Below are 25,261 nucleotides of genomic sequence, written 5' to 3' on the forward strand. Positions count from 1 at the left end.
TGTTTTCCAACTTTTGTCTGACGCAAAGGACAAATGAAATTTAATTATGCAGCAAAAGTTACACACTTTTAATTACTCGTTTGTGACTTGAAGTCAAGAAAAAGTCTGTCGAGAGATAAGGTTTACTTGGCTAATTAGGCGAAAGATGGAATCTTTTTTGAATGAAATTTAAATGCAAATATGTTCGCTGATGTATACCTGTGTTATTGAAGCTATCTGAGTTTCGCCCTCAACAATTTATTCACGCGTTGCCCTTAATTGAACATTTAAATCCATTGTTTGGAGTTCAGTACATATTTTTTCTGACCAAACATTTAAAAATGTGGTCAGCCAACTTTTTTTTCCCTTCGGTTTTGTCGTTTGCATAAACGAACAAAACTTTTTTTCCCAGCGAGTGAGGTTGAAATGTTTAAATTAATACGGAAAAGAAGGAAATACAATTTTTGCAATTTTTACAACTTCATTATGGATATTTTGTTGCCGTAGCTTTTTGTTCCTGGGCGACATGTGCGCACTTCCTTCCTCTCCGCGCGGCAACCAGTAATAAACGCCAATGTTGGCCACAAATCCACAAAAGCGTCACCTGTGTCACCTCCGATGCTCCAGGATGCCCATCATCCCCATCCGCCATCCATATACCTGGCCAGGATGCTGCTGCTCCCACTCCCTGCGGTGGCTACTTTGGCCCACTGTTCACTGTACACTGTTCCAGCCCCGAAAAAATGCATAAATTCACATTTTTATGTGTCTGCGTTGGACTTTACATTAGCTTTGCCAGCGATGCTGCTCCTGGTCGCTGATTATCCCCGGAGAGCTATAAAAAATATATATAACATAGCACTATATATATACATGGGATAGTTAATATGTGTGTGTATATAAATGCTGGCGATATGTGTGTACAAATTTATTTTGCTGTCCACCTTGGGCCAGGGGAATTTACCCGACGCTGCAGCGTGCTGGCATGCGAAATTGAGTTAAAACCTGAACATTATCATATTGCCGAGCGGTTGGAGGAGGAGGAGCAGTTTCGCCAGCAAGGTTAACTTTATTTTATGGGTGGAAATTATCGATCATTTGCCTTATGCTGGGTTTAAAAACGTGTTAGACACAGCTGGCACATAAATTACGTAATGGAAAATTAGAGGCAATGGTTGGGTGGTTTGAAGGCGCTTTAATTTCATTAACCAACACTTGATGCCGTTGGACGGCGATGCGCTTACATAATAATTAGTAAAATAAATTTCACCTAAATACACACAGCGAGAAAAAGAGCAGCATCCTTCTCCCTTCACCATCCCAACAGCCAACTGCTACAATATTTTTCCATCTGCAGGAAGGTGCGCCAAATGGCCACGTCAAACGCACGTTCACGACCCACTTTAGCCTGGGTCCTTTTCGCCGACGAAGGACGCAGTGTCGTTGGCAAATTATTTCCCATCATTTTTCACACAAAAAAGCAAAATTTTGTTTTTTTTGTAGCCAGATGGAGATACATGCAAAGTGGCATTTCGGGGGACGGCAGCCAGTTGTCAACGGGCGCTGATGTCCGCCAAGAATAATATCAGCAGACTAGCAGGACGACGATGTCCTTGCTGGAATGAAATCTAATTAAAGGCCGCCGAACGTGCAGTTGCCGGACTGCAGTTAACGGCATCAACTTTGGCAAAACAGACGACCAGACCAGACAATGGCAAATGTTTTGGTAACCAAAGCGAGCCATCTTCGCCAGATAACGTGGCCATTGAAATTCAGAGAAGAGGTTAAAAGGGCCATTAAAGGGCTTGCTTTGCTTTCAAATGAAATCTGCACTGCAGTTTGCAAACCACGTCGAGGCTTGAACATTGAAATTTTGAATATCAAGGCAAAGAGCCAGCAATATTTTAGCCTGGTAATAATGAAATCAAGCCATTTAATTATATTTTATTGTGTAGGCTTGGGTTTGGAAGGGTTATGTACGTGATTTATGTTTGTCTTGCATCAAACTAGGTGCAGCTCAGTATCTGCTTGTTTGTGGTAAATGAAACTATAGACATGTTGACTTAAATTTTGAGTAAATAGCTAAAAGCATCCGCAATCGCCACACATTTCATAGAGTTGAGCAGTGAAGCTCCATTTGGAGCTCCGGTGTGGCTGCCAGCACAAGCGATTTCTAATTCAATTTCGGTGACAGCACATAAATAAAAGAAACATTTTGAGCAGCAGCAGTCAAAAGCAAAGCAAACCAACGAAAAAACTGTAAAAGCAATTCCTTGGCCGAAAACGAGGGAGGAAAATGTAAAGAAAAATACTGAAGGAAAAGGCGCACAAATGTCAGTTTTCCCAGGACTCGAGCGGCCGCAACTACAGACCAACTGCCACTACAAAAATATCCCACTGTGCTTCTGTGTGTTGGTGTGTATGTGTTTGTGTTTATGTTTCTGTTGGTGTTGGTGTGTGTGGTAGTGCCCTAACAACATTTCGACGAATCGTTTACCAATTTTTCTGACTGCTGCAAATCAAAAACGAGAGACGACAGAAAAATTTCTCCGCAAGCCAGGAGCTGCAAAAAAAACTTTTTAAATTAACTAAAAAACGGCAAACACAAAGGAGGAGCTTTTATTTTTTGGGGTCGCTGTGGGTGAGGTGGTGAGTGGGTGAGTGGGTGAGTGGGACACGTTGACGCTGGTGTTGGCATTCGGTTTGAGTATTTTAGAGCAAAGTGGAAAACTTTTAGTGGCATGTTTACAAAATAAACTTCAGCTTGCAAAACGGGCAGAAATAAAGAAAAATGCTGATTGCTAGCAACAACAGAGTGGCCGAAAAAAAAATGATTATGATGCGTGGTGGGTGGTGGTGTATAGTAGCTCTTATGCATCACCTGACACACATTTTCGGGACAAGGTAAGAACAACGAGACGCGGCTTTGCCAACTTTTGTTTGGTTTGTTGTCACTGTCACTGTGTTGTGTGTAGGCCAGAAAAGTTTTTTACACCACCTTTTTTTATTCTGCTCGTCGTTTTGTTGTCTTTTTTTTAAGGGGGGTTTTCGATGTCGTACGTATTGTTGTTGCTCATGCTTTTCTGCTGACAGTTGGGCAAACAAAGCATAATTTTTAATCTGGCCGAGCAAACATTGTTACATATGCGACACACACTCACATGCTCCCCCTTTAAAATAAAAAAAAGATGGAAGAAAAATACTGAAAACTCCACCTGAACGGGGCTTTTAGCTTGATTGTTGATGGGCCACAGCAAAAGCAACAGAGCCAGTTGCGAAAAAAAGGAGAAAATTATGTTTATTTGGCTTTGGCCTGGATTTGTTGCGCATACGCGGCGTATGACGCCGTACGTGACAATATCATCAAGTGGGGCCAACGGGTATCTGTTGATTTAGCGTTTTTCATTTCGGTGCTTTTATAAAATGATTTATGCCACATGCGAAAAACTAATTAACAGTTCCGGCTAGGAGGTGAAAATAAACCCATAATACAATGCAACCAACCAGCAAGAAATCTGTATTGAAAAAACATTAAAGGTACATTAAACTTGTATACAACATGAAAACACTTTCTATATTATATGCTATGCAGTATCGCTGAACTAATATTAATGAACCTGTCTAGGGGAGTGGATTGCTTGCATTGGTAATGTCAAGTATGACAGTTATTGGCGTCATTTTAAAAGCGCTCCCAGCTTATTAATGCGTAATGTGCGCCGCTCCAAAGGTCTGTTGAGCATTTGATTTTTTCCTGTCTGCTGCTGACATTTAATGACCACAGACAACACCGCACACATACACACAGGCACACACATGTTCCTTGCGGTTCGGCGTTTAAAATTCAAGTTCAGCTCGGCCCCCATTGACAGGCAGACGAACAGCTGCCACTGACAGGCGGAATGTGGATGGTTTGGGTGAGCGGACCCTCGTCTAGACTCCTTTTGAAAAACGCCCTTTTGGGCATGACAAATGGGCCCCGGGTTGGCAAGTTTCGAACGGGTTGTTTGCAAATTTCTTAACACGAAATTAGTCGCCATAAACAATGGGCAAACAAACTGCAGCTGACGAGACGTTAGTTGGGTCTAATCGAAAGCAAATAAAATGCATGCCATACCTGCATGCCATAAACTGTCACTTGCATTGCGCCAAAGACACTTGTGCAGACAGGCCAGACAATACACTGGCAAAAAAGTGTCACACAAACTAGTTATTCAGTCCAAACTTGTAAGTATAATCAGAGTACAATGGATCGGCCTTAAAAATATGTACCGAGCTTTGTTTTATATAAAAATCTAATTGAAAAATCAATCAAATGAACTATTAATAAGAAAATAACATGCAATGCAGTGATAATTTTCCAATTTCTAACACATTATTGGGTACAAGCGTTTTATTTGGCACTAATTGTGGCCGAGAGTCCTCGATTTTATCTCAAAGTGTGCAGACAGACAAACGGCATGCCAGCCCTGCCTGTCTGCCTCCATCGCCTTTTCCACCTGCCATGACTTGGTTTGCATGCCAAGTCCTCGTTTCATATGCCTCCGCCCACCCGGCCACGCCCCCTGTATGTTTTACCATAATTTGCCACCAGTTTGTGTGCCCCAGGTTTGCGTTGTTGGCGTTGTTGCACCAGCCCATTTGCGGGCTTGTCGCCTCTTATCGAATGCAACTGCGAATTGGAATGGAAATGGGAACGAGAATGCGAATGCAAAACTTGCCGCAGTCGTTGGGAAATTAAAATTGTTTACGCAAAGAGACATTAATGGGCCGGGCCATTCTATAGAAAATAGTTACAACGAATTGCTTTTAGGCGCTAACAGGCCACGCACACTTGCCATGTAACGAGCGGAACGGGATTGACTGGGGATCCCGATCCCGATCCCCATAATGTCAACAATGATAAGTGCACAGTATGTGGGACAATTGCCGAGGGAAAGCTGGTGGGTGGTATGGTTGGTTTGGGTGACAAATGATGAATTACCCTCGCTAATGGCAAATCAATCTGTGTGTGTGGGTGCCAGCAATTTAATCATAAGTAATTGGGCCGGTAAAACGAGACCTTAAAAAGGTTACTAAAGCAAAGTTCAGCTAACAGCTCAGATTTTAAAAATCATATTTTTCTCATCATCAGATTATTGAAAACCTCTTTAATTTAATACCACTAAAATCTGAATAGGTGCTTATTTTATGGGATTCTTAGAATGCTGTTTGCTCCAGCTGGGAAAGCACACCTAAATCTAAAGGAAAACCCCCAAACCAAAACCCGAAAACCAAGCAAACTGCACAGGGAAATAATTGAAAAGGTTTCACGGTGTGTGTACATTTCAGAGTTTTTCTCTGTATGTGTGAGTGCTCATGTTGGGGGGATCTAGCTCGCTTTTTATGGTGCACACACACATAAATAAGCAAAGGATCTCGAGTGCTAATCCAAAGGGGAAAGAGGAGCGGATGGGTGCAATTCCGAGTGGAATGCTGTCAGTGGCAGAGCCGCAGCGTTGGTGTCGTTTACATTGTCAGCGCATGTCGCGCTTTAAATGCTTTGATTTCATTTTTCATTCGGCTTGTCACACACATACACACATACAACCCGTGTTACCTTGATCTACCCACACACTTACAGACGACAATTGCCAGGTGAGCGAAAGGTAAAGGACTTCGGTTCGGGGCAACGACTGCTGGCTCAATTCAATCACAAGCTACTTACAGACAAAGCCATTATTCGATGTTGCTGCTGTAATGAATTTGTGTTCATTTCCCAGACATTGTGTGCTTGTGTCGCACACGTGAAAATGTCTAACACACTTTCCCAAATCACCCACTTTCCCACACTCACATCCACACCCGCCTGTATTGCCCAAGAACTGCGGTTGTTGCCATAAATAATCCAATTGAAATTTAGACTGAAAGCAAGGAAAACAGGAAATGTTTTCTTATTGAGATCCTATGTCAGGGTATAAATAATGAGTGCTGAACCCTTGGCTTCAGGCCGATTCCTCCCTAAGCTGCGGTGGAAATAAGCTGGATTAAGGATGCTCGAAAGGAACTCTATGTGACTTTCATAAGAGGAATGTTCGCTCGCATGAAGGGCCACTCAGGAAAAATGTATAAAAAAATGTTTAAGCTATATAGTGAAAGTAAGAAGCTTTTCGGCGGCTTCAGTCTTAACCAAGAAGTGAGTTTGATCACTACTATTAATTTATGAAGAATATGATTAGATAAAACTGTTTATGATTTTACACCGAACATTTCAGGAAATACATTTTAATTTGAAATACAATTACTGTTCAGCGTTTGACAGCTCAAGTGTCGTTGTCCTCGTCAAGGATTCGTGTATATGAATACCAGAATTTAACGACCCCAAACGACTTCTGCAGTAGCCTGATTTCTGCGAGGTGCGCTTAATTGTATTGCTCGCACTTAGCCAGTTCATTATTAAAGGTTCACAATTTCAGTGGGCGTGGCACAGCAGTGTGGCCAAAATAAACTAACAAACCGTAAACATGCGAGCCTCCGCAGGTGCTTGCCTATGCTTTAAGGAAAATCAACACCCGCGAACGAGCCAAAAAGGGTGGCTGGGAAAGCCGTTTATTTAGTTAGGCGACCAAGTGATTTTCCTCGGCCTGCTCACCGCTACTAATGCGCAGAAAAAGAAGCAAAAATGGCTGGCAGATGGGGGAACAAACAACAAGCAGCGCAAATTGTCGTTTCGCGCTTCAGCTGAGCAGCTTAAAGCCAGAGTCAACACACACAACGAGTAATCCCCGGAATTCCTTGAAGCCTTTGTAAGCAGCCGGAAAAGAAACACATTAAATTGTGTAAATTTTTTCCATGCCTCAGCGGCCCAGGCAACAAAAAAATCAAAGAAGAACCAAAAATACTAAGCATCTTAGGCATTTTCCAGCTGGCCTTTTAAAGATGTTTGGGCTTCCCTTACTAGTCCTTCTTTAGCGGCTGCCTTGCTTCTCAAATTGTTTTCGGGTTTTTATTTTATTTATTTACTTTCGCAAGAGGAAAGGTGTCCTTCCTCCTTATTCCGCTGGCTGATTGAATTTTCCGAGCGAGTAATTTTTAAATTGTGCTTCGGTCAAGGCGGATAATTCAATTTTAGTGTTTAGGTTTCTATTACTAAACTCACCGCCCTCCGAAAAAAAGCAACTTGGAGCTTGTGGTTTCCTTTGGGCTGCCTTCATTTACATTGAACTTTATTATGTTTTTCGGGGAAATGGTTTTGTAGAGTTTATGGTAAGCAAACTAAAAGCTATACATGTTGTTCATAGCCAGTATAACTACAAATATTAAATTGGTATCGCCTTTGTAAATGTAATGTAGCAAAATTAAAAAGTAATCAAAATCTGTTTTTAACATATTAGTTAGTAGTTAAGTTAAGTCAGCTAAAGCCAGAATTATGCATTTTGCATTACATTTCGCGCATCAACTGTGATTCCTTGAAATGATTTCACCTCCACCTGACCCTTGAAGTTGCTGAAGTGCACTTTGTTCCAGGGCAGCGCCACGCCCTTATCAATGGGCAATCGTTAAATGTCATGTTCAATGCCCTCGGAAAATGGCAGGGAAAATGGCGTGCCACAACGGACTCTCACTGGGAGCAGTTGAACAGTTGAACAGTTGAACAGTTGAACCAGTTGAACCAGTTGAGCAGTTGAGCAGTTGAGCTGGCACAGAAAATGCCACAATTTGTATGCATTATGCTTGCTACGAGTAACAGATACTGCCGGAGATATAGCCAAGGCTCCATGGCGCTTGGCGCAGCAGAGAACTAAGCCAAAAATGCCACAAAACATTTACCATATATCATGCATTTTTACGTACACTTTTAGCCACTTGCTGTTGCCGTCTCACTCTCTGCGCCACTATCTCTCCCTTTCTATGTACCCGCCCCAGCCCCCGCCCACGCCCTCGCCATCACTCTGTCGTAATTTACACATGTAGTCGGCGGGACTCGTACAACTCTTGTGGCTGCTGCAGTCCATGGTTCGTTTATCTGGCAAAAGCTCTGTGTGGTAAGCTGGCCTCAACTGGCTCTATCTCTATCTCTCTCCCTCTCTCTCTCTGTATCTGTCTCACTCTGGCTCTGGCCGCCGCACACGCTGCGTATGCGTAATATTTGATGCTTTAAAGCCCTTTGGCTCAGAGCCTGTTGTGTTTACTTTCGCTCGGTTTCGACCTGGTCCAAACAAAAAGATTTTTAAGATTTATCGATTTATTTTACTTCCGAGAACTGTGCCATTGTGCGTATACGTGTTTTTGTGTGGGCTAAGCTGTTTATGGCCCAGTTGTTGTTGTTGCGGAGAAGACATGCACTAAACAATTTACTGTTAAATTGATGAAATAAATTTTCCAACACACTTGTTTCGCTGTATAACATTTCTTCTTGTGAGTTTATTTTCTCCTTGCGCACGGGTTTGTTGTTGTTTGCTTGTTGTGAAGACTTTCTTTTTGGTTGACGACATTTGAGCAGTGAGGAAATCGGATTTTAGTTGGCAATCCATTTATATCTTAAAAACTTACGCAACGGTTTCTATAAATAAGCGCCTTTCAAACTCATTATAATTTCTAAGCCTATTATCCCTCCTGCCAACTGCTTACTTTGTATCTCTATGACGCTTCATTTGTTCAGCCAAATTAATTTCCTCATCCTTGGTAAAAAGGCCTACTTGAGAACCAAACAGATATATGCAGTAACACTACAAGTGCTGAACCTGTGCCCCACTTCATATGGATTACTACGATTTTATCCCAGCCCAACCCACATACAATCCCCTTGTTTGGATGGCACTTTTTCTAGGGCTTGTAAATTACACTCGAGTGTCATTTGTTCGTAGTTGGTAATGGAAGACGCAAACTACAGGCAGGACTAGAATAGCTACTAATATTCCTGCTCTGCTTGTGATCAATGCGTTATTACTGCAGATAAAGAAATTATTTATCTTGGAAGAATATCTCAAAAAGGATTCAAAATATGATATCAAAATATCAAATATTTAAATAAATATAAAGCTTTAAAGGTATTTATCTTGTTATTATTTATTATTTTTCCAAACTCTTTCCACATTCCCAGTGAGTCCATCACCATTTGTACGTTTATTGCACTATTTTGTATGTACAAATGCTTTCCATGTCTGCATTCCGTATTCCGACAATTGCCAGCCATACATCTCTCTTCCCCTTGACTTATCCTGTCTGTCCTTTTGTGCCATTTTCATCCTGGCAGACATATCAATTTGACCTCGGCTAAATACTCAGCATGCGATGAGAGTCTAGGGCCAGGTATATTGGCCTCTGGCCCAACTCAATGTCTCTGCCCTGGGAATTTTTAATGATTTTCTCACAATTTCTTGAGGTCCTTTCATTCGTTGGTTCGTTTCCTAGCCCGTTTCGTCGTTCCTTTGTTGGCAAACATTTTTCTTGTCCTACACTTTAAGCTGGCCATTATTAAAATGGCTGATAACAGTTTTGGCTGCAAGCCCAAAGTCAAACACAGGACCCCAAAACGCACGGAGACACACACACACATGACTACATGGGATCATGGATACGGATGTGCCTTGGAGCTGTCTGGACTTTTGCTCCTTTTCATCGTCCTTTTGGTGCGATGAACTTGTCCTTTTTTCCCCGCCTCCACCTTTTCCTGCACAGAGTTGCTGCTTGACTTTGCTGCGCCGACAACTTTCGACATGCGAATGGGAATGCGAGTGACTGTGACTGTGGCACTGGCTGTCTGAAGAGGCTTTGCAAGGTCAGCTACATTTTGTTTGTGGGCCGCCACACCTCTGGCCAACCACAAACGTGATAAAGTCAATAACTAAACGAATTTCACCTTAAATTTCCATAAAAAAAGGAATTCCAAGTAAAAACCTTCGACCACTGCCGAAATTGGCGGTCAATTAAAACGGTGGCCTGATTGAAATTCATTTTAGGGCGAAAACCAACTGGGCGTTGAAAAATATGCTTACTGCTTTTGAAGCTGACCCCTGCTCTGTTTTTTTTTTTGCCATTTTTCTTTGGCAACCACAACAAAGTGTTAGAGGGGCAGGTTAATTGATACACAGACACCGGATAACCATCTACCCCAGCCCCAAAAATCCCCAACGGCACTGCCGGGGCGGAGGGCATGTTCCCTGGCATGTGCGTGAAACCTTTTGAAATATTCATGAAATCAATTTCGAGGCGTGCCCCGGCAGCTCACTAATCTCGTTCGGATCGGTTTCATATATGCGTGCGAGTGTGTGTTGGCGATTATATCAAAATATGGCTATGGTTATGGCTTTTCCTGCAGAGGGGCAACTTTTCCTGCACTTTGCCTGAGCTCTAATGGCAATGGCAAAGTGGGCCAGAAGGCGAGATATATATCCCCATATATATTCGGCCTCATTGCAGACTTTTGATATACACACTTTATGCACTGAACAAAGATATTCTAGCAACTTCCAAAACTTAAAGAGAATACTTCTCTTTCAAGCACATGCGACCTAAATTATATGTAATACTCTTAAAAATATATATATGCCTATATGCAAGTCGGGACTGCCATGTTATACCCTTTCCATGGCCTGTATTAGCAATTTACCAGCACCTCCGACAATAATTAATCAAAGCCCATAGCCCACATCTCGCATTTACATTTAAGGCAAAACGAGAAATAAAACTGAATTCCCCAACATCTGTTGCCACATTAGCCGCAGGCTGAGAATGGCTCAGCGTGGATTTCCAGCCTCCATGGCCGACTGCCACGCCCCTGTCACTCGGCTATATCCTTTCGCTTTCAAAAGTAGCCTCTGCCAGTTGCTGTGGCTAAGCGCAAAATTAAGCAAATTAAAAGCCGCACCGAGAGCAGCTGCATAACTCGTGTGTGTGAGCCTTTTTCTATGCCCGGCCAACAGCCAACTGCCAACAGGCAACAGCCAGCAACGTGCTGGAAAAACAACAAGAAGCGCTGGGAAAACAAAACCGCAGCCGCAACCCACCGCCGCCCAGTTCAGGGTCACCTACAGAAAAATTTCTACCACGGCAAACAAAAATGAAGCGGCAAAAAAATGTACTGGCTTGGTTGGTGCAAAAAAATTAAAAAAATAAGCAAAATTGAGAGGGGGGTAGGGGGAAAAAAAAAAACAAGAAAAACCCATTGAAAAATGTTCGCTTTGCCGGGCATTTTCAGATTTTCATCAAGCTCAGCGCTCGCCCACTCAGTCGCCCATTTTTCCCAGCCCCTTCGCCCACAAAATCAGCGCATAAAAGCCGCGTATGTGTGTGGGTGCGGTGAGCGGCCAAAAGGCTGCCAAAAACATTTAAATTAAAATTTCTTTATATATACTATATACATGGGTTCATATATATTTGGGAGTGCGGGTATATTCGAGATTTGCCTACGCGAATAAAAAAAAAGCTGGGAATTTTCATGGTCTCCGCTGGCATTAACTGTTGTGGCACCGAACGGTGGGCGGTGGATGGTGGGTGGTAGGTGGTGCTGGTTGGTGTGTGGTGGGCGTTCTTGCCGGCGTAGGCGTGGCCATGTAAGCCGTTTAGCGCTCTTTTGATGGCAGCAGCAAAAATTTATGACTTGCTTTTAGGCGAACCATCAGCGAACCGAATCGCAATCGGAGCCAGACAATTGGGCAATAACCAGAGCCAGAAGTGCAGGCGGCCAAAACGCAAGGCAAACACAATCGGCAAACAAATGACAGTTTAAAGTGTTTCGGCACACACACATACACACACGCACATATGGGCCAAAACTATTACCAAGGCACACAATTCAAAGGATTGAAGGGCCAGCACTTTGGGCGCATGTTTAATGGCATTTGTTGCTAATCAATGAATAATTTATGTGCCAAGGTTTTGCCGCTGGCCAACACAGTGAATCCCTTCGAGAAAGTCCTTCGATTCTCAGATTGATTACGTTCAGACTGCAGTGTTTATTTTAATAATTGTTTTTTAGCTTTTTTGTTTATTTTATAACCAAATATTTCAACATTAAATCATAGTGTTCACAAATATTGTAGAGTACTTTTAAATATTATATTATACCATTAAACTGTTTCATTGCGTAATGGCTTACTGTCTAGACAAGTGCTCAAATTTTAAAACCAATTAAATTTTTTTAAAAGTTTCAAAATAAATGATGAATATGGATTTTGAAGGGCATTCTTTCGCCTTATTTAATTTTCAATAAGCCTAGTGCTCTGTTCCATGTGAGGGGCTCAAAATGCTGTTGGGCGTCAGCGTTACACATTCCCGCCACTTGTTTTGCGGCCGAGTGTTGCACGTTGCAGGTTGCACGTTGCAAGCTAATGTTTTTGTCGTGTCGCATTTAATATGCAAGTTTTAATAGCGCAATTATTATTTGCATGTTGTAATAGGTTCTTTTTTACATGCCCACGTGCCAGGGGTGGGTTCAAAGAGTTCCGTCAAAGGAATCGAAACGATTTCCAAAGAAAAGCGGCAAAACTCCACCGTCAACCCTCTGGAGACAGCTTCAAAACCCAGCACGGTTTTTCATTAGAATAATGTAACGTAGCGAGCGTGTGAGCATATCGATCGATTTGGCCCGACTATTTAGCCATTCAAGTATTCAACATGCTGGTAAATATTTAAGTAGCACACAAGCAACAAGAGATGAAAAGACATTAGGCTAAAAGTGTCGTTGGGGCATAACAATTTTCCAGCAATTAATCTTGATAAAGGCTTTTCAACCAGTGCCATAAACACGGCCATAATCATAACTAACACAAGTCCCTCTTGCCAACTACAAAACACAAATAAATTGGCAGGGAAAAACTTTTAGACAAAAGCTTCACTCCGCGCCGACACAGATGTGTGATTGTGTGTCCCAAAATGGGCAAGTGTGTGTTTGGTTTGGTTTGGTGTGATGTGGTGTGGTATGGTGTGTCTGGCATTTAACCGTTAGATAAATGTTGACGAGGTCAATGGGCGCCAAGCGGAAGTTATAGTCTCATAGCCGGGGCGCAAGTCCTTCGGTGACACGTACAAATAAACTGGAGGCAACTCGCCAAGATGCCGATGCCCCTGCCCCTGCCCCTGCTCCTGTTTCTGCTCCTGCGGCATCCACATCTACCAGCAGTCAACTTTGGCCCATTAGCAAAAGGCAAACGGATTGGAGCGCCGGGGGCCTTTAGCTGCATTACGTGCCCGGACCAATAATCTCTGTCAACATCAATTTGCCCGCCGAACAACTGAAACTAATTAAATGGTGTCCCATAAATTGCACATTAAAGCAAATTTATTGCAATCCCCAGCCAGAGCGCCGATGTCGATGCCGAAGTCGAAGTCGAAGTTATTGCCAAAGTCGCGAAGCGTTTAATAAACTTTGTGGCAGCGCGAACGTGTCGCGATCGTTGGCCAAATACCGATGGTGATTTATCGAAGAGCAGATGTGATTAGAAGAGGCGGTGCATTCTCAAGATAGAGTGGCTCGCAAGCCGAGTTCAAACCGAAACACGTAGCCAAGACTGGCACAAAATGTAATTATTTTTACTTATGCTCCACTAAGAGTTAGTGGTTACATACCGGATCTACGATTAATTGCTAAGAACTAAATCCACCTATCCTAGATACTAACAATTGCCAGTGTGATGTATAAAGCGAATGCTTTATTTCTTGAGTCGATGCTGATTGTGCCAAATGGCTAACGAGTGCTTTTGAACTTCAACTTGATTTCGGGCTGCCTTTGATTTGAGGAGCCCAGCATTGGCTCAGCATTTTGTTACCTCCGTTTCCGCTGCTCCACAACAATTTCGACTAACGATGTCCGTGAGCCATGAAAGAAAAATATTTCCCAGGCACAACAGCCACAACAGCACGTGTCTGCTGCGATCCATAACACTGTGTAGCGCTGTGTGTGTGTTTTATTTTTGGCTTGGGTTTATATTTCACTCATGTGTCGCTGCAGGCTTTGCATTCTTGATTCCCACATTGCTCCGGATGATTTATACATTTATGTTGAATTTACCCATTCCATCTGATTTGGAAGCAACCCTTTGGGTTGTATTAAACCGCGTAACCGCAGGCCACTTGTCTGGTCTGGGTCGTAGATGTAGTGAAATTGGTATGACATTATCATTGCACTTGCAGGCCGGAGTTCTCCAGCCATGTACGACTATATATGTTCCTGTGAGCGACTTCTGTCAATTACTGCTGGATGGCAGCTGTCTCCTTGCGGAGCTCCTCGTCCTTCCGCTTTGCCAACCCAGCTCTACAAAAAAAAAACAAAAAAAACGGCAGCCAGCACTCTTTTTTGAGGGTTGCCTGTCTAACTGTCTCTGGTGATTGTATGTTATTTTAGCTGCTCTTGTTGTTGTGGGCGCTGTCTGTCTTGTTATTGGATTTAACGAAGTGCACTGCATAACGCGCATACGACATGTGCGCCCATTCCCAGGCCATGTTTTTGTAAAGTCATGCAATTCGTATTTAAAGGGCTGTGCAGGATGTAACTTTAAGGAGAAGTTTTTTAATAAAGTCATATTTTTAAGCATGTAGACTCTCTTTTTTCATATTTACCTATTTTAAAATATGAAAAATTATAGGAAAAGAAAATGGGAAAAATATTAAACAAGGAGTAGGGAAAGAGACAGAAGAATAGGAAATTTGAATACAAAATGGGTGAGATGAGATGCGAGAAATAATGCAGAAAAGGAATTACAGGGCAGTGGGTGAAATATATTTTCCCCACGCTTCATCAAAAGGAAAAGATTAACTATATGCAAGCATATGAATGTATATCATATGCACATCTCCAATGATGCTTAAAGACAAACTATAATCGGAAATTTTCACCTTTGAATTTCTGTAGTTTCCCTTCGCCGCACAACCACACATCACGCATACGCCCAGTTATCCAGAATTGCGTCGTTCGCCGTCTGCTTTCAGCTGCCAGCTCCTAGCAACTTGATGCATTCCCATGCGGTTTTCTTTCTGCGAATGCGACACAAAGTTGCTGTTGGCTGCTGTCTGCTGGATACACGGCAACAAGGATACATCCAACTGTGCCGCACCACTGAATTGTGTGCTCTTCAGCCACCGAGCCAGCGCTCGTCATCGGAGGGGGAAAACATTGTCACGTGGTTTTTGTATTTAGTTGTGTCCTCTGTGTGCTCTCCGCCAGGATCTGAAGCATGCTGCTCTCCACCTGACGCAGCCACAGCTCCTGCAGCTTTTTCTTTGCGGTTGCTGCAACCACTCCTATGACTTCCCATTCCCATCACATTCAAGCTCACACCAGTGCAATAAATTCGCCAGCCCGTGTTACGTTTTGTGTGCCATTGTCGAGGAGCATTTCATTGTGCCACAAACACACAGATACAACTCGCCCCTAGAACCCTCACCCTCCTGTTTTTATTTGTTTGTGTGGGTGTAGTTATCCTGATGCGAATTTCTGTGTGTGGTAGTTGAGCTGGCATTGTTTTGTTTGCCGCTGCGACTACTTCGCTTCGCTCCCTTTGTTGCGCTCGGAAATTGAAATAAATGTATGTGTAAATGCGTCAAAATTAAGTTTATTTCTTTTTCGCTGTTGCTTTTTAAATGTCTTTGCCAGTGACAAGTGTCAATTAGAAAAAGTTCAATTACATTAAACCAAAGAGGGGCCCAACAACGGCAGTAGCAGCCCCACAACAAGTGGCGGCATTGTTATAGGCATCGCATCGCCATGAAGGATATCCAGAGAGTCATTGTCAGTGTCGTTGTTGGTGCTTTTGTGTCGGTGACAAAGCCATGTCGCCCAGATGTTCGCCTATGCGAATGGAATTAGCACAACTCGGTCGTAGTTTCTGCGACGTAATGAAGACATATAAATTGGCTAGACTCCCACATGAAACTGTCTAATTATCCATGGATGTGTAGGCATACACACGATAAGAACCATCTTATCTATAGAAAGGACTTCTTTGAAATAAAAGAAAGAAATACAAAATCTAGATATTGTAAAAAGAGAAACTACCTATTTAAGATTTTATTAGAATAATAATATTACTTCTGTCATTTTGTGGGAGGTGTTTATGCATTCATATTAATTTACACATAGATTCGTTTCTCTAAGTGTGAAAAATAGACATTAACCAAGCTTAATGAGCTTTCCTAGTCCTTTCAACGGCCAGCTGGAGAAGGGAAAATTTAAGTTTCACCCGCCACAGAAATTGACAAGCCCAATTAGTTGGCCCTATCTATTTCAAAATGTTTGCATGTCCAGCTAATTGTCTGCTTTTGGCCCACCGACCACCTTATCAAATGTGGTTTAAACTCTGTCAGCTTTCTGTGACGACACATGTCACTTCCTGGCCAATCTGATAATGAAATAAAATATTAATTAAGGAACTCCAGACGCCAGACAGCGATAGAGATGGTAATAGTTGTACAGATAGTAGGAATGGCCAGGACATTGTTTCATTGTTTCATCGGTGGACATTTTCAGCTGTCGTTTCGGTAATTGTAATGTTTGGCATGCAATTAAGCCGAATAGCCAAATGATGAATGAATCATTCAGCGTCGAAGAGATGCGACTGTGTTGTCTGGAGTCCAGACAACTTGACACTGTGCCAAGTTGGCCAAGTGCGTTAACATGGCGTATGCGCAATAATTTAGTGTATAGCAAACAATTCCCTCGCAGCCAAACGAACGACGAATGTTTAGTCAGCAGACAGCAGACAGCGACCACTCGCCGGCGTTTATAATTTGATCATTATTTATATTTAAATAGGTTCTTCCCTCTACGCACCCGAAACACATCTGTTCGCTGCTGTTTTCCGTTTTCTGTATTTATTTTACTTTTTTTTTGGGTTTTTCGATGGTTTTCTATCGTATTGCTGCCGCCTGCTTTGTTGTTTTGCGCTGGCCTGGCTAACAACAAATTGAAGGGAAATGATTCCATTTCATGCTAGATTAAACATGTGTCCACATAATTTATCGATTATTTATCATGTGGTCCGCTACGGGTGTGCTCTCTGTGTGGACAAAGTGAAGTGAAGCCAGAGGCCCCAGGCCACGGACATGGCTCCTCGTTTGCGGCTGGAATGGGGGGATGGGGAAAAGTGGACGGAGAAAGTGGGCATAGTGGGCGCATGCCCCCAATGCGTAGGCCTTTGCGGCCACATTGCGCACACAAGTGCAAAATTAGAAACAAAAGCTGTGCCAAAGGCGGCTACCGTTTACCCTCTGTCGCAGCAAGTGAAGTTCGATGTCGTTTGCCATCCAAGGCACTTATCGCTCCAATCCCAAACCCCAAATCCCCCAAGGATATCCAGGAATGTGCTGCCAACAAAAGTCAGAGACAGGACTCGAATATGCTAGCAAATGGCCCAGTGGATTCAACTAATACGATTGATGATTACGTCTCCAGGAAATGTAACCTCACTTGTCAATTCCAAATGCACCCTTCTAGAAATAAAATCTAGCAATTATAAAGTTCCATTTTCTGTTTGCAATCATCACAGTTCGCTTTTTTGGGTCTATAATAACTTGATAGCTGGCAGTGCACCATTTGAATCATGATTTATGATATTTCTGGCATGTTTTTTGCGGCTATACCAAGAGTAGTTATGCGGTTTTTATTAAATTAAAGTGGATTCCAGCACGCCAGGAAATTCAATCTTCGATCAGGGGACTGTGGACCGTGGACTGCTTTTATTTTCTTTCTCTGTATTTGCTCTTTCCCTGCGGCTCTTTTTACAAGTCAGACGCATTTGCCGATGCATTTTTACCGCATAAACACACAGAGACGGGCGGGGAAATGGCAACCACTGGGCAGCACAACACGAAAATGGCGGCCATTTTGTAATCCGCATGTGGCCGGGTAATCACCCCTAAGCTCCGCTTTGCCACTATCCCCCTGGACCATCATCCATCCCCTCATCCCTCTGACCATCGCCCAGCCTGCCGCTTACTTACCCCGCCCCTCCTTTCGTACGCCACTGTCCACAGGCTTTTTCAGGGTTTGCAGAACGGTGTTTTTTCCCCTGTTTTGTTTTGCAGCATTATGTGGTCGCTTGTCGCTGCATTTTCCCTTCTATATCTGGTTTTTCATCGCCATCACCATCAGAATCGCCATCGCCATCGCCATCGCCATCGCCATTGCCCTTTCTCTTTCCCGTATCTCCAACTCTCTATGAATGTTGTGATTTCGTTTGGCGATTTTCGGCTATTTTTGGTTTTCATTTTTCGGGCCGCAAAAACAGCCGCAGATCGATCGATATTTTAAAGCTTAGCCAAATGGTGTGAATGCCGGCTACACTGGTCAGCTTTTGGCTAATTAGATAACGGGGGCAAAGGGAAGCCTTTGGCTAGCCCAAAAAGTAGCCACATTTATCAGAGTAAAACTCGTTGAACGTTTGCCAGAAAATATGAAATATTCCGCTCGTTTTTTCTGGCACAAACAACTTAATCAAAATTTTTGTGAACTCCATGAGGCTTCTTATTCGCTGCATTTGGGAGGAATGTGTGTGTGTATGTGTGTAATAATAATGCAATTGTTGAACACTTTGTGACAAATTGTTGCGGCAGCCACTTGAAAATCAATTTGCCAGCTAAATTGACTTCCATTCTCAGCCAAGAGCAAAGAACTTGGAAATATAACTTGCCAACTTGCAGCGACTTTCGTACTCATGCCAATCCACATCCTTCTTTCAGATGGCGAAATCCTGCGCGTCCTGGTGAACAGCTCGGCACAAATCAAATGCGATGTGGGCTCCAGCCAGGCCGATGACAAAGTGCTTCTGGTCGTTTGGTACAAGAATAATTTACCCATTTACAGGTGGGTCCATCTGGACGGGCACTACTAGCCCGTCTTTCCTTATCCCTTATCCCTTATCCCGTATCTATATCGGCTAACGAATCGCAATTCCTTTGACAGCTACGACACACGTGGCGCCCACGCAGGCACCCCATCCCATTGGCGGGACGAGGAGGTCCTCGAAGATCGGGCCGTATTTCGAACGCACAAGGAGCCGGCGGAATTGATTATAAATCCGGTTAAGGTAACCCATTCGCTTGCCTCTCTCGCGAGTGCCAACAGCGCTCTATAATTGGAATTTCATTTCATTTCAGGAAAAGGATGCGGGCAACTTTCGGTGTCGCGTGGACTTCAAGCTTTCGCAGACCCGCAACAGCAATGTCAATTTGGAGGTTGTCGGTGCGTATACCCAGATCCGAAAAATGTCAGGAAAGCAATCTATTTCGTGTCTCTCAGCCTCACACTTCCATTTATAATTGATAATGGCCGAATACTTTTAATTAACATAAAACCATTGTAAAGGAAGCATAAACGGTCGCCCACAAATTTGAATAAGTATTTAAGCAAAGACAAACCACTAGAATTCAACTGGAAATTTTGAAATACTTCTAAATGTAATACTCCTCTTCTTTTAATTATAAACAAACTGAAATATAAACTTTTAAAAATATTTATTGAAATTTACAAAGCCCTTCTGCACAAGAAGAGCAGTTTTCCTTCCAACACAACTAAATTTTTGATATTGTGGATGGAAATATTTTTGTAACTTTTGCAAACAATGTACCCAGAATGAAGAGAACCAAAACTAAAAGGCAGATATTTCTCGGTTTGTACAAAACAAATCTCAATTAAAAATTTTCCACTTCAAAGAGTTTATATAAAAAGAGCCATTAATAAATATATATTCTGCGTACTGTCTACGTGCATATAAAATCAACATTCACATAAATAAATAAATATGGCCAGCCAGAAACGATTATAAAAGCAATTAATATTTGTTTCGTACCGAACACACACACACATTGAGCCAAACGAGTTGCACATAAATTAGCTGAAATGATTTTTGGTTAGCCGCAAAACTTACAATTTATTATTCGAGCTATGAGAATAAAAGCGTTGTATAATTTTTTCCTTTGCATTGCTTTTGACAGTGCCAAATTGTTTCTGATTTGCGGCTGTTCAAAATCATTGAAAGCGATCCGGGATTTGGCGAGTTCTTTAAAAGTTAAACCGACTTAGTTAATGCATAATTAAATCATATGCAATATTTTTCAGTGCCGCCAACGCAGCCGATTATCTTCAATGAGCGTCGCCTGCGAATCGATTCGAGGGCAGGTCCTTATGAAGAAGGTGGCAGTCTGGAAGTCACCTGCGTTGTTTACGGAGGTAAGTGCTTGTAGTGATGAATGAGGGATATTTCCTTAGGAACTGAGTGCGGGGCAGGGAAATTCCAGTGAAATAAAAAATTAATTGCTGGCCCCTGTAAAATGCAATCAATAATTGAACTTTACAAGTGGCTGTAAAAACATAAAAGTATCCGACACGAGTACAATCAAAAATTAACTTGGGGGTGAGTAACTAAGCTTTGTTGGCAAGCAAACAAAGGCACGAGCATAAACAACAAACCATAAATAAAGTAAAGTTCAATTGTAAGGAGGGCGAACACAGATGTCAGTGAAACTGGAGCCAATTGAAAGGAAATTGTGAGCCAGGCTGAGAACCTTGGGAGCCAAGTTAATTTCGCAAATGTGTCGGCTTAACAAAAGGATTAAAAACTGCTCAAGAGCAAGAAGTGGGCGAAAAGTGGGCACTGAGGTCCGCAGAAGTCAACAGCCTTTGTTATCGATGATTCCCAGTGGCTGATACGTTGAGAATGGCTATACAGGCAGCAAATCTGGGCACTACAATGACAATCCATATTTATAAGCCAATGCTAACATTTTCTTTTAAAAGTATATCCACACCTTGAGATCATTATAAACTAATGAAAGACAGTTCTCAGCTTTTGAGCACATTTATTTGGAATTTTTTCATCATGTTTCCTCAACTTTTTCTCATGGTGCACAATCCGAGCATCGCACACAAAACCCTTAAGTCAATTGTTGTTAATGAGAGGCAAAATACAGATTGGTTGAGCGAACAAATTCCCCGCGAAACTCGAGAAAAGTCCGAGTGTCGCAACTCAAGAACGCCGTGCACTTTTCGCCCCGAATGCCGTCACAGTGCGCGACATAAGTGTGTCACCAGCGAGCGGCAATCGCGTGCTTTATCGCTGCGTACTCCCCTTTGTTTTCTGGGTCTGGGCGGAAGCGAAACCGCTTTGAATGGTTTGACATGTCAACGTTGACATAAAATAAATCACCAAGCAGGCAAACTGCACTTGAAACTGCCCGCCAACTGTTAACTGGTCAGTAGTTTTCTGCCCAGCACTGTGTGTGTGTGTTTGTCAAGAGGGGGGAGTGGGGAGTGGGGAGGGGCTTGAACTCGCGAAAGGGCTGAAACCAAAGTGGGGTGGCAAGGAAGAGGGGAACCAGCAAAATTGGGCACTCAAAATGTTGTATGTGGCAATTAAATGGGGGCAAGTAAAATGTTGCCAATGTACAAATGTGAATACATACGAGGAGGGTGGTTAGTTGAGAGGGGGGTGGTGAGTGGACAACCAAGTTGTTGACAAGCAAAAAGGAAGTCAGTTGATGTTGGCAAATGAGCCGGGGGGGTGGGGGAATGGGGGTGAGGTAAAGCAATCGAAGTACTTGAAACTTGTACAAAACGAGTGGGAGAATGTGAGTGAGTGTGTGTGTGTGTGGTCAGGCTCGTTGACAGTTGAAACGAACAAATTGATCCTGGTAGTAGCGAAAATGGTTGCACTCGAAATAAAGTTGGACGACATATAAAAACAAACAATAAATATAAATTACATCAAATAATAAAAATTTTAGTAAATGGGATTTCTTGGGTCCTTGAGTTTAGGTAACCGATGTATTAAACAGTGATTGGTGAACCTCAAACAAGAAAGTAAAGATCTTGGTCATTTTTATTATAAGAAATGCACACATGAATTCAGTTTCTCCTTGTGGACTCGATAGCCATTATCCTTAAAACGGACACGTTCTTCCCTTAACCGCTGAACATCCCAATTATGTTGGAACGACCCAGTAGTAATGGTGTGAATTTGAAAATGCTACTGAAATCTTAAACAGCGGGCGGAAATAAATTGTAGGCAAATGCTGACATTATGCTCAGTCCGGCACCATCTCCGTTTCCATTCTTGGCTCTTTTCGATTCTGGGTCTAGTGCGGTCAGGTCTTTGGCATTCAACATGCAATGTCCATTACAGAAATTGCAATTCTGTGGCCAAAACAAAAAGCCAGCCGGGAGAAGGTAGCGGGCGCATAAAGTGCTGAAAAAGTTGCCACTTAAACAAGTGCAATCAGCAGAAGTAAGTCAAAAGCGGCAGGCGATGAGGATGGAGTGGCCCGGAATGGAAATGCTTGGTGTTTTTGGGGATTTTGGGGCTCATGGTATGGGGTACAAGGAGAGCCAGCCGGCTTGGGCTTAAGAGTGTGCGAAATCGACAAAGGAGCAGTAAATTTTATTGCAGCCTAGGAGGAGGACCACAATTGCAAATGAGCGCGACACGCCAGCCCCAAAAAAAAAAAAACGAGAAGCGGAGTTACGGGGAGCGAAATGAAGTTATAAACCAGCACAGTCTGTGTGGGTAGTAAAAATTACCAATCTGCCCCACCAGCTCACTTCTCCTCCCCCCGCCAAAATCATAAAGAATATATACATTGGAACTGAGGGGCAGCCATTGTGCGCCGGCATTGGAGGCCAAGAGGGCGAAAAGTGGGCCAAAAGTGGGCGAAAGCCCTGGCTTTGTGTGGCCACTAATGCATAATATTCAGCGTTGCCTTCTTCTGCACGTCATGAATTTTACACACGGCGGTTTCGGGTCCTCCGACTCCAATCCCCCCTTGCTCCACATCCTTGAGCCTGAAACTCTGTGGAGCATATAGTGCAATAAAGGCTCCAGCCCGCGGGAAACAACATTAACTAAACGGATGGGTGACATCGTGGTTAAGCATTATAGTTACCCTATTTAATTTGTGGAGTGTATAACTATTTAAAAAAGAATATACCTCCTGAACAAAGAGACATATTGGGCTCAAAGCAAAGGGATGTTAATCCTTTGTGTTAAACAGGACTTCTTCTTTAAATCTTCTATATCCCAATCCAGCCAATAAACAAATTCATCTGCAGTTCGCATATACCCCTCAGAACTTGCTACATTGCTAAAGTGTGCTAAAAATGGCTTTTTACGCTTCTTTCCCTTCCTTTCCTTTCCTTTCATTTTTTTTTTTTTTGGTGTGTGTCAAACGGAAGTGCAGGCGTTTTCCGTTTTGGCCAAAGTGAGCGTTGGCCATATTGTTATTGTGTTTGCTGTTGTTGTTCTAGGCAGGTTGCCGAGTACAAAATTGTGTGCATTTTTATAAAAATTTCTCTCTACAGTTTTCTCGTGTTGTTATTATTACTATTACGACCGACGTTGCTGCCCCGTTGTTGTGGCACATTTCGGAGCACGGAAGTGCAACAATACGGGGCCATGCAACAACACAAGTTATTTACTAAGGCGAAAGTGGGATGAGCAAAATGGGCGAAATACTTAAGGGGGGAACGTGGGGGGGAAGAGCTGAAATATTATATTGTCTGCCACAAAAGTTTGCATAATTTCAACTTCATTTATTTTTCATTTATGGGTTCTCTTTCAGAGGAAAAGGCGTCCTAAGAGGTATAAAACCTTGAAGTTATCAATTATTTGTTATTTCTCCTTTAATATTGCAAGCGAAAGAATTCAGCGGCTCACTTTATAAACAAAGTACAAATAACAATTGAGTGTGGAAATTTCTGCTGTTCTTTCAAAAAATTCCATGAAGTCGGCAAGCCTTAAATTTATTTTACAGCTTCCTCACTGGACAAAAGGTCAAATGGCAAAGAGCACACTGAAAAGGGCGTGAGGGGGGAAGCGAAGAGTCAGGGGGATTGCGAACTGAATAAACAGAAATTGTGCCAAAGACAACAACATAAAAAATATTTATGTGCCATGGCAGAGTTTCTTCCTTTTAGTTTACTTTTTGTTACTATCACGAGTTCTAAATTTCTACTGTTTTTTCTTCTATTTCTTAAGAGCTTGTCTTTGTGGTCCCACCCCCTCACACTCTTTTTTTACCAGTGTATGTGTATCTATTTCACCCGAGACAAATGCAAAGCCAAAACAGATGCACAAGATGCAAAGATATGCAAAACTAAACAAGCAAATAGTTCAGCATTGCATAACTAGACCGTTTGCTTGCCTAAGTTTATGTGTAGTTTCTTTACACAAAGAACAAAAGATTAATTAAACTCTCATAAACCATCATAAGTGTTTAATTTAATTTATATTCTTTAATAAGCAAAATACAAAAGAAGGAATTTAATTGGCTGTTAAAATAAAATCAATATAGCCTAACTTTATTCAAACATAAAGTAATAGAATTATTTGATAATCTTTTTTGTTATTATTGAATTTATGGAAATATTGCAAGCAAGTTTCAAAAATATTCCTTAAAATCCCCCAGATAGCAGGCATTTTTCTGGTAGTTTCTTTTCACTGTGCACTTTTCTGGGATGTGGGTAGTCAAAACAATGTGCAACCAAAAAAAAAGAAGGACTCTTTTGAGTTCTGGTAACGTGTGTGCAAAAGTGCATAAGTGAGTCGGACTTGGCTGGTGGCGGCTTTAAGTCTTCGTCGCAGAAAACGCTGAAAACTGGCACGCATTTGAATGCTGCTGCTCATTAGGAAGGGGGCGTGGCTGGGACTGGTAGGTGGTAGTGGGTGAGCGATAGGCGGTGGGAGGTGGACAAGTGCATGCCAGGTGGACATGGCAAAGAAATGCTAATGTCGCTCTTGCCGCTGCTTTTGCTCCTCTGCTGTGTGGCACAAAAACCCGTTTTTTGATGCCTGCTCTAAAAATGGCAAAGCACTCGGCTAAAAAGCAAAAGGAAATAAACGAAAAGAGCGGGTTTTTAAAAGGCATGACATAAGTACTCTTTACGAGGGATAGGTCGTACCGATATACATTTTAGGAACATTTATTTAAATTAAAATAATATAACCGCGACTTAATAATAAAACAAAATAATTTATGTTCGGCATATTATTTCTATAATTTTTATGTTTAAAAACTTTTTATTGAAATATCTTGGTTTGCTCTTAAGTACCCACAACTTAATTGTTTACATTTTCCTTTAGGCTTGAGTTTTTCAAAGACCATTGCCTTCTCTTCGGAGATTCTAAGTTGCCTTCGTCCAGAGTATGAAACTGCAAGTTAAAAGAAAGCAAAGCAGAGAGAAAGCGTAAAAAACTAGTGCAAACTTTGGCTACGTTTGTGTGGAGAGTAAATGCAAGTCAGCTGCAGCAGTATATGTGTGGGTGTTTGTTTGTGTGGGTTGTGGCACCTTATGTTGACATTAAAAAACAGCAGACATCAC

General features: G+C 42.3%; 1 protein-coding gene across 2 annotated transcripts in view; it reads left to right on the forward strand.

Moving 5' to 3' along the window:
* The window catches only part of LOC6536579 (hemicentin-1), a 79,638-nt gene that overhangs the window by 22,039 nt on the left and 32,338 nt on the right, over positions 1-25,261 (forward strand). For both annotated transcript variants that reach the window (XM_002097119.3, XM_039375280.1), the window contains exons 3-6: positions 18,631-18,754; positions 18,854-18,977; positions 19,048-19,132; positions 20,009-20,119. In XM_002097119.3, the coding sequence (XP_002097155.2) occupies positions 18,631-18,754; positions 18,854-18,977; positions 19,048-19,132; positions 20,009-20,119 (444 nt within the window). The remainder of the gene's footprint in view (positions 1-18,630; positions 18,755-18,853; positions 18,978-19,047; positions 19,133-20,008; positions 20,120-25,261) is intronic.

The sequence above is a fragment of the Drosophila yakuba genome, chromosome 3R, assembly GCF_016746365.2.
Source record: "Drosophila yakuba strain Tai18E2 chromosome 3R, Prin_Dyak_Tai18E2_2.1, whole genome shotgun sequence".
NCBI lineage: Eukaryota > Metazoa > Arthropoda > Insecta > Diptera > Drosophilidae > Drosophila > Drosophila yakuba.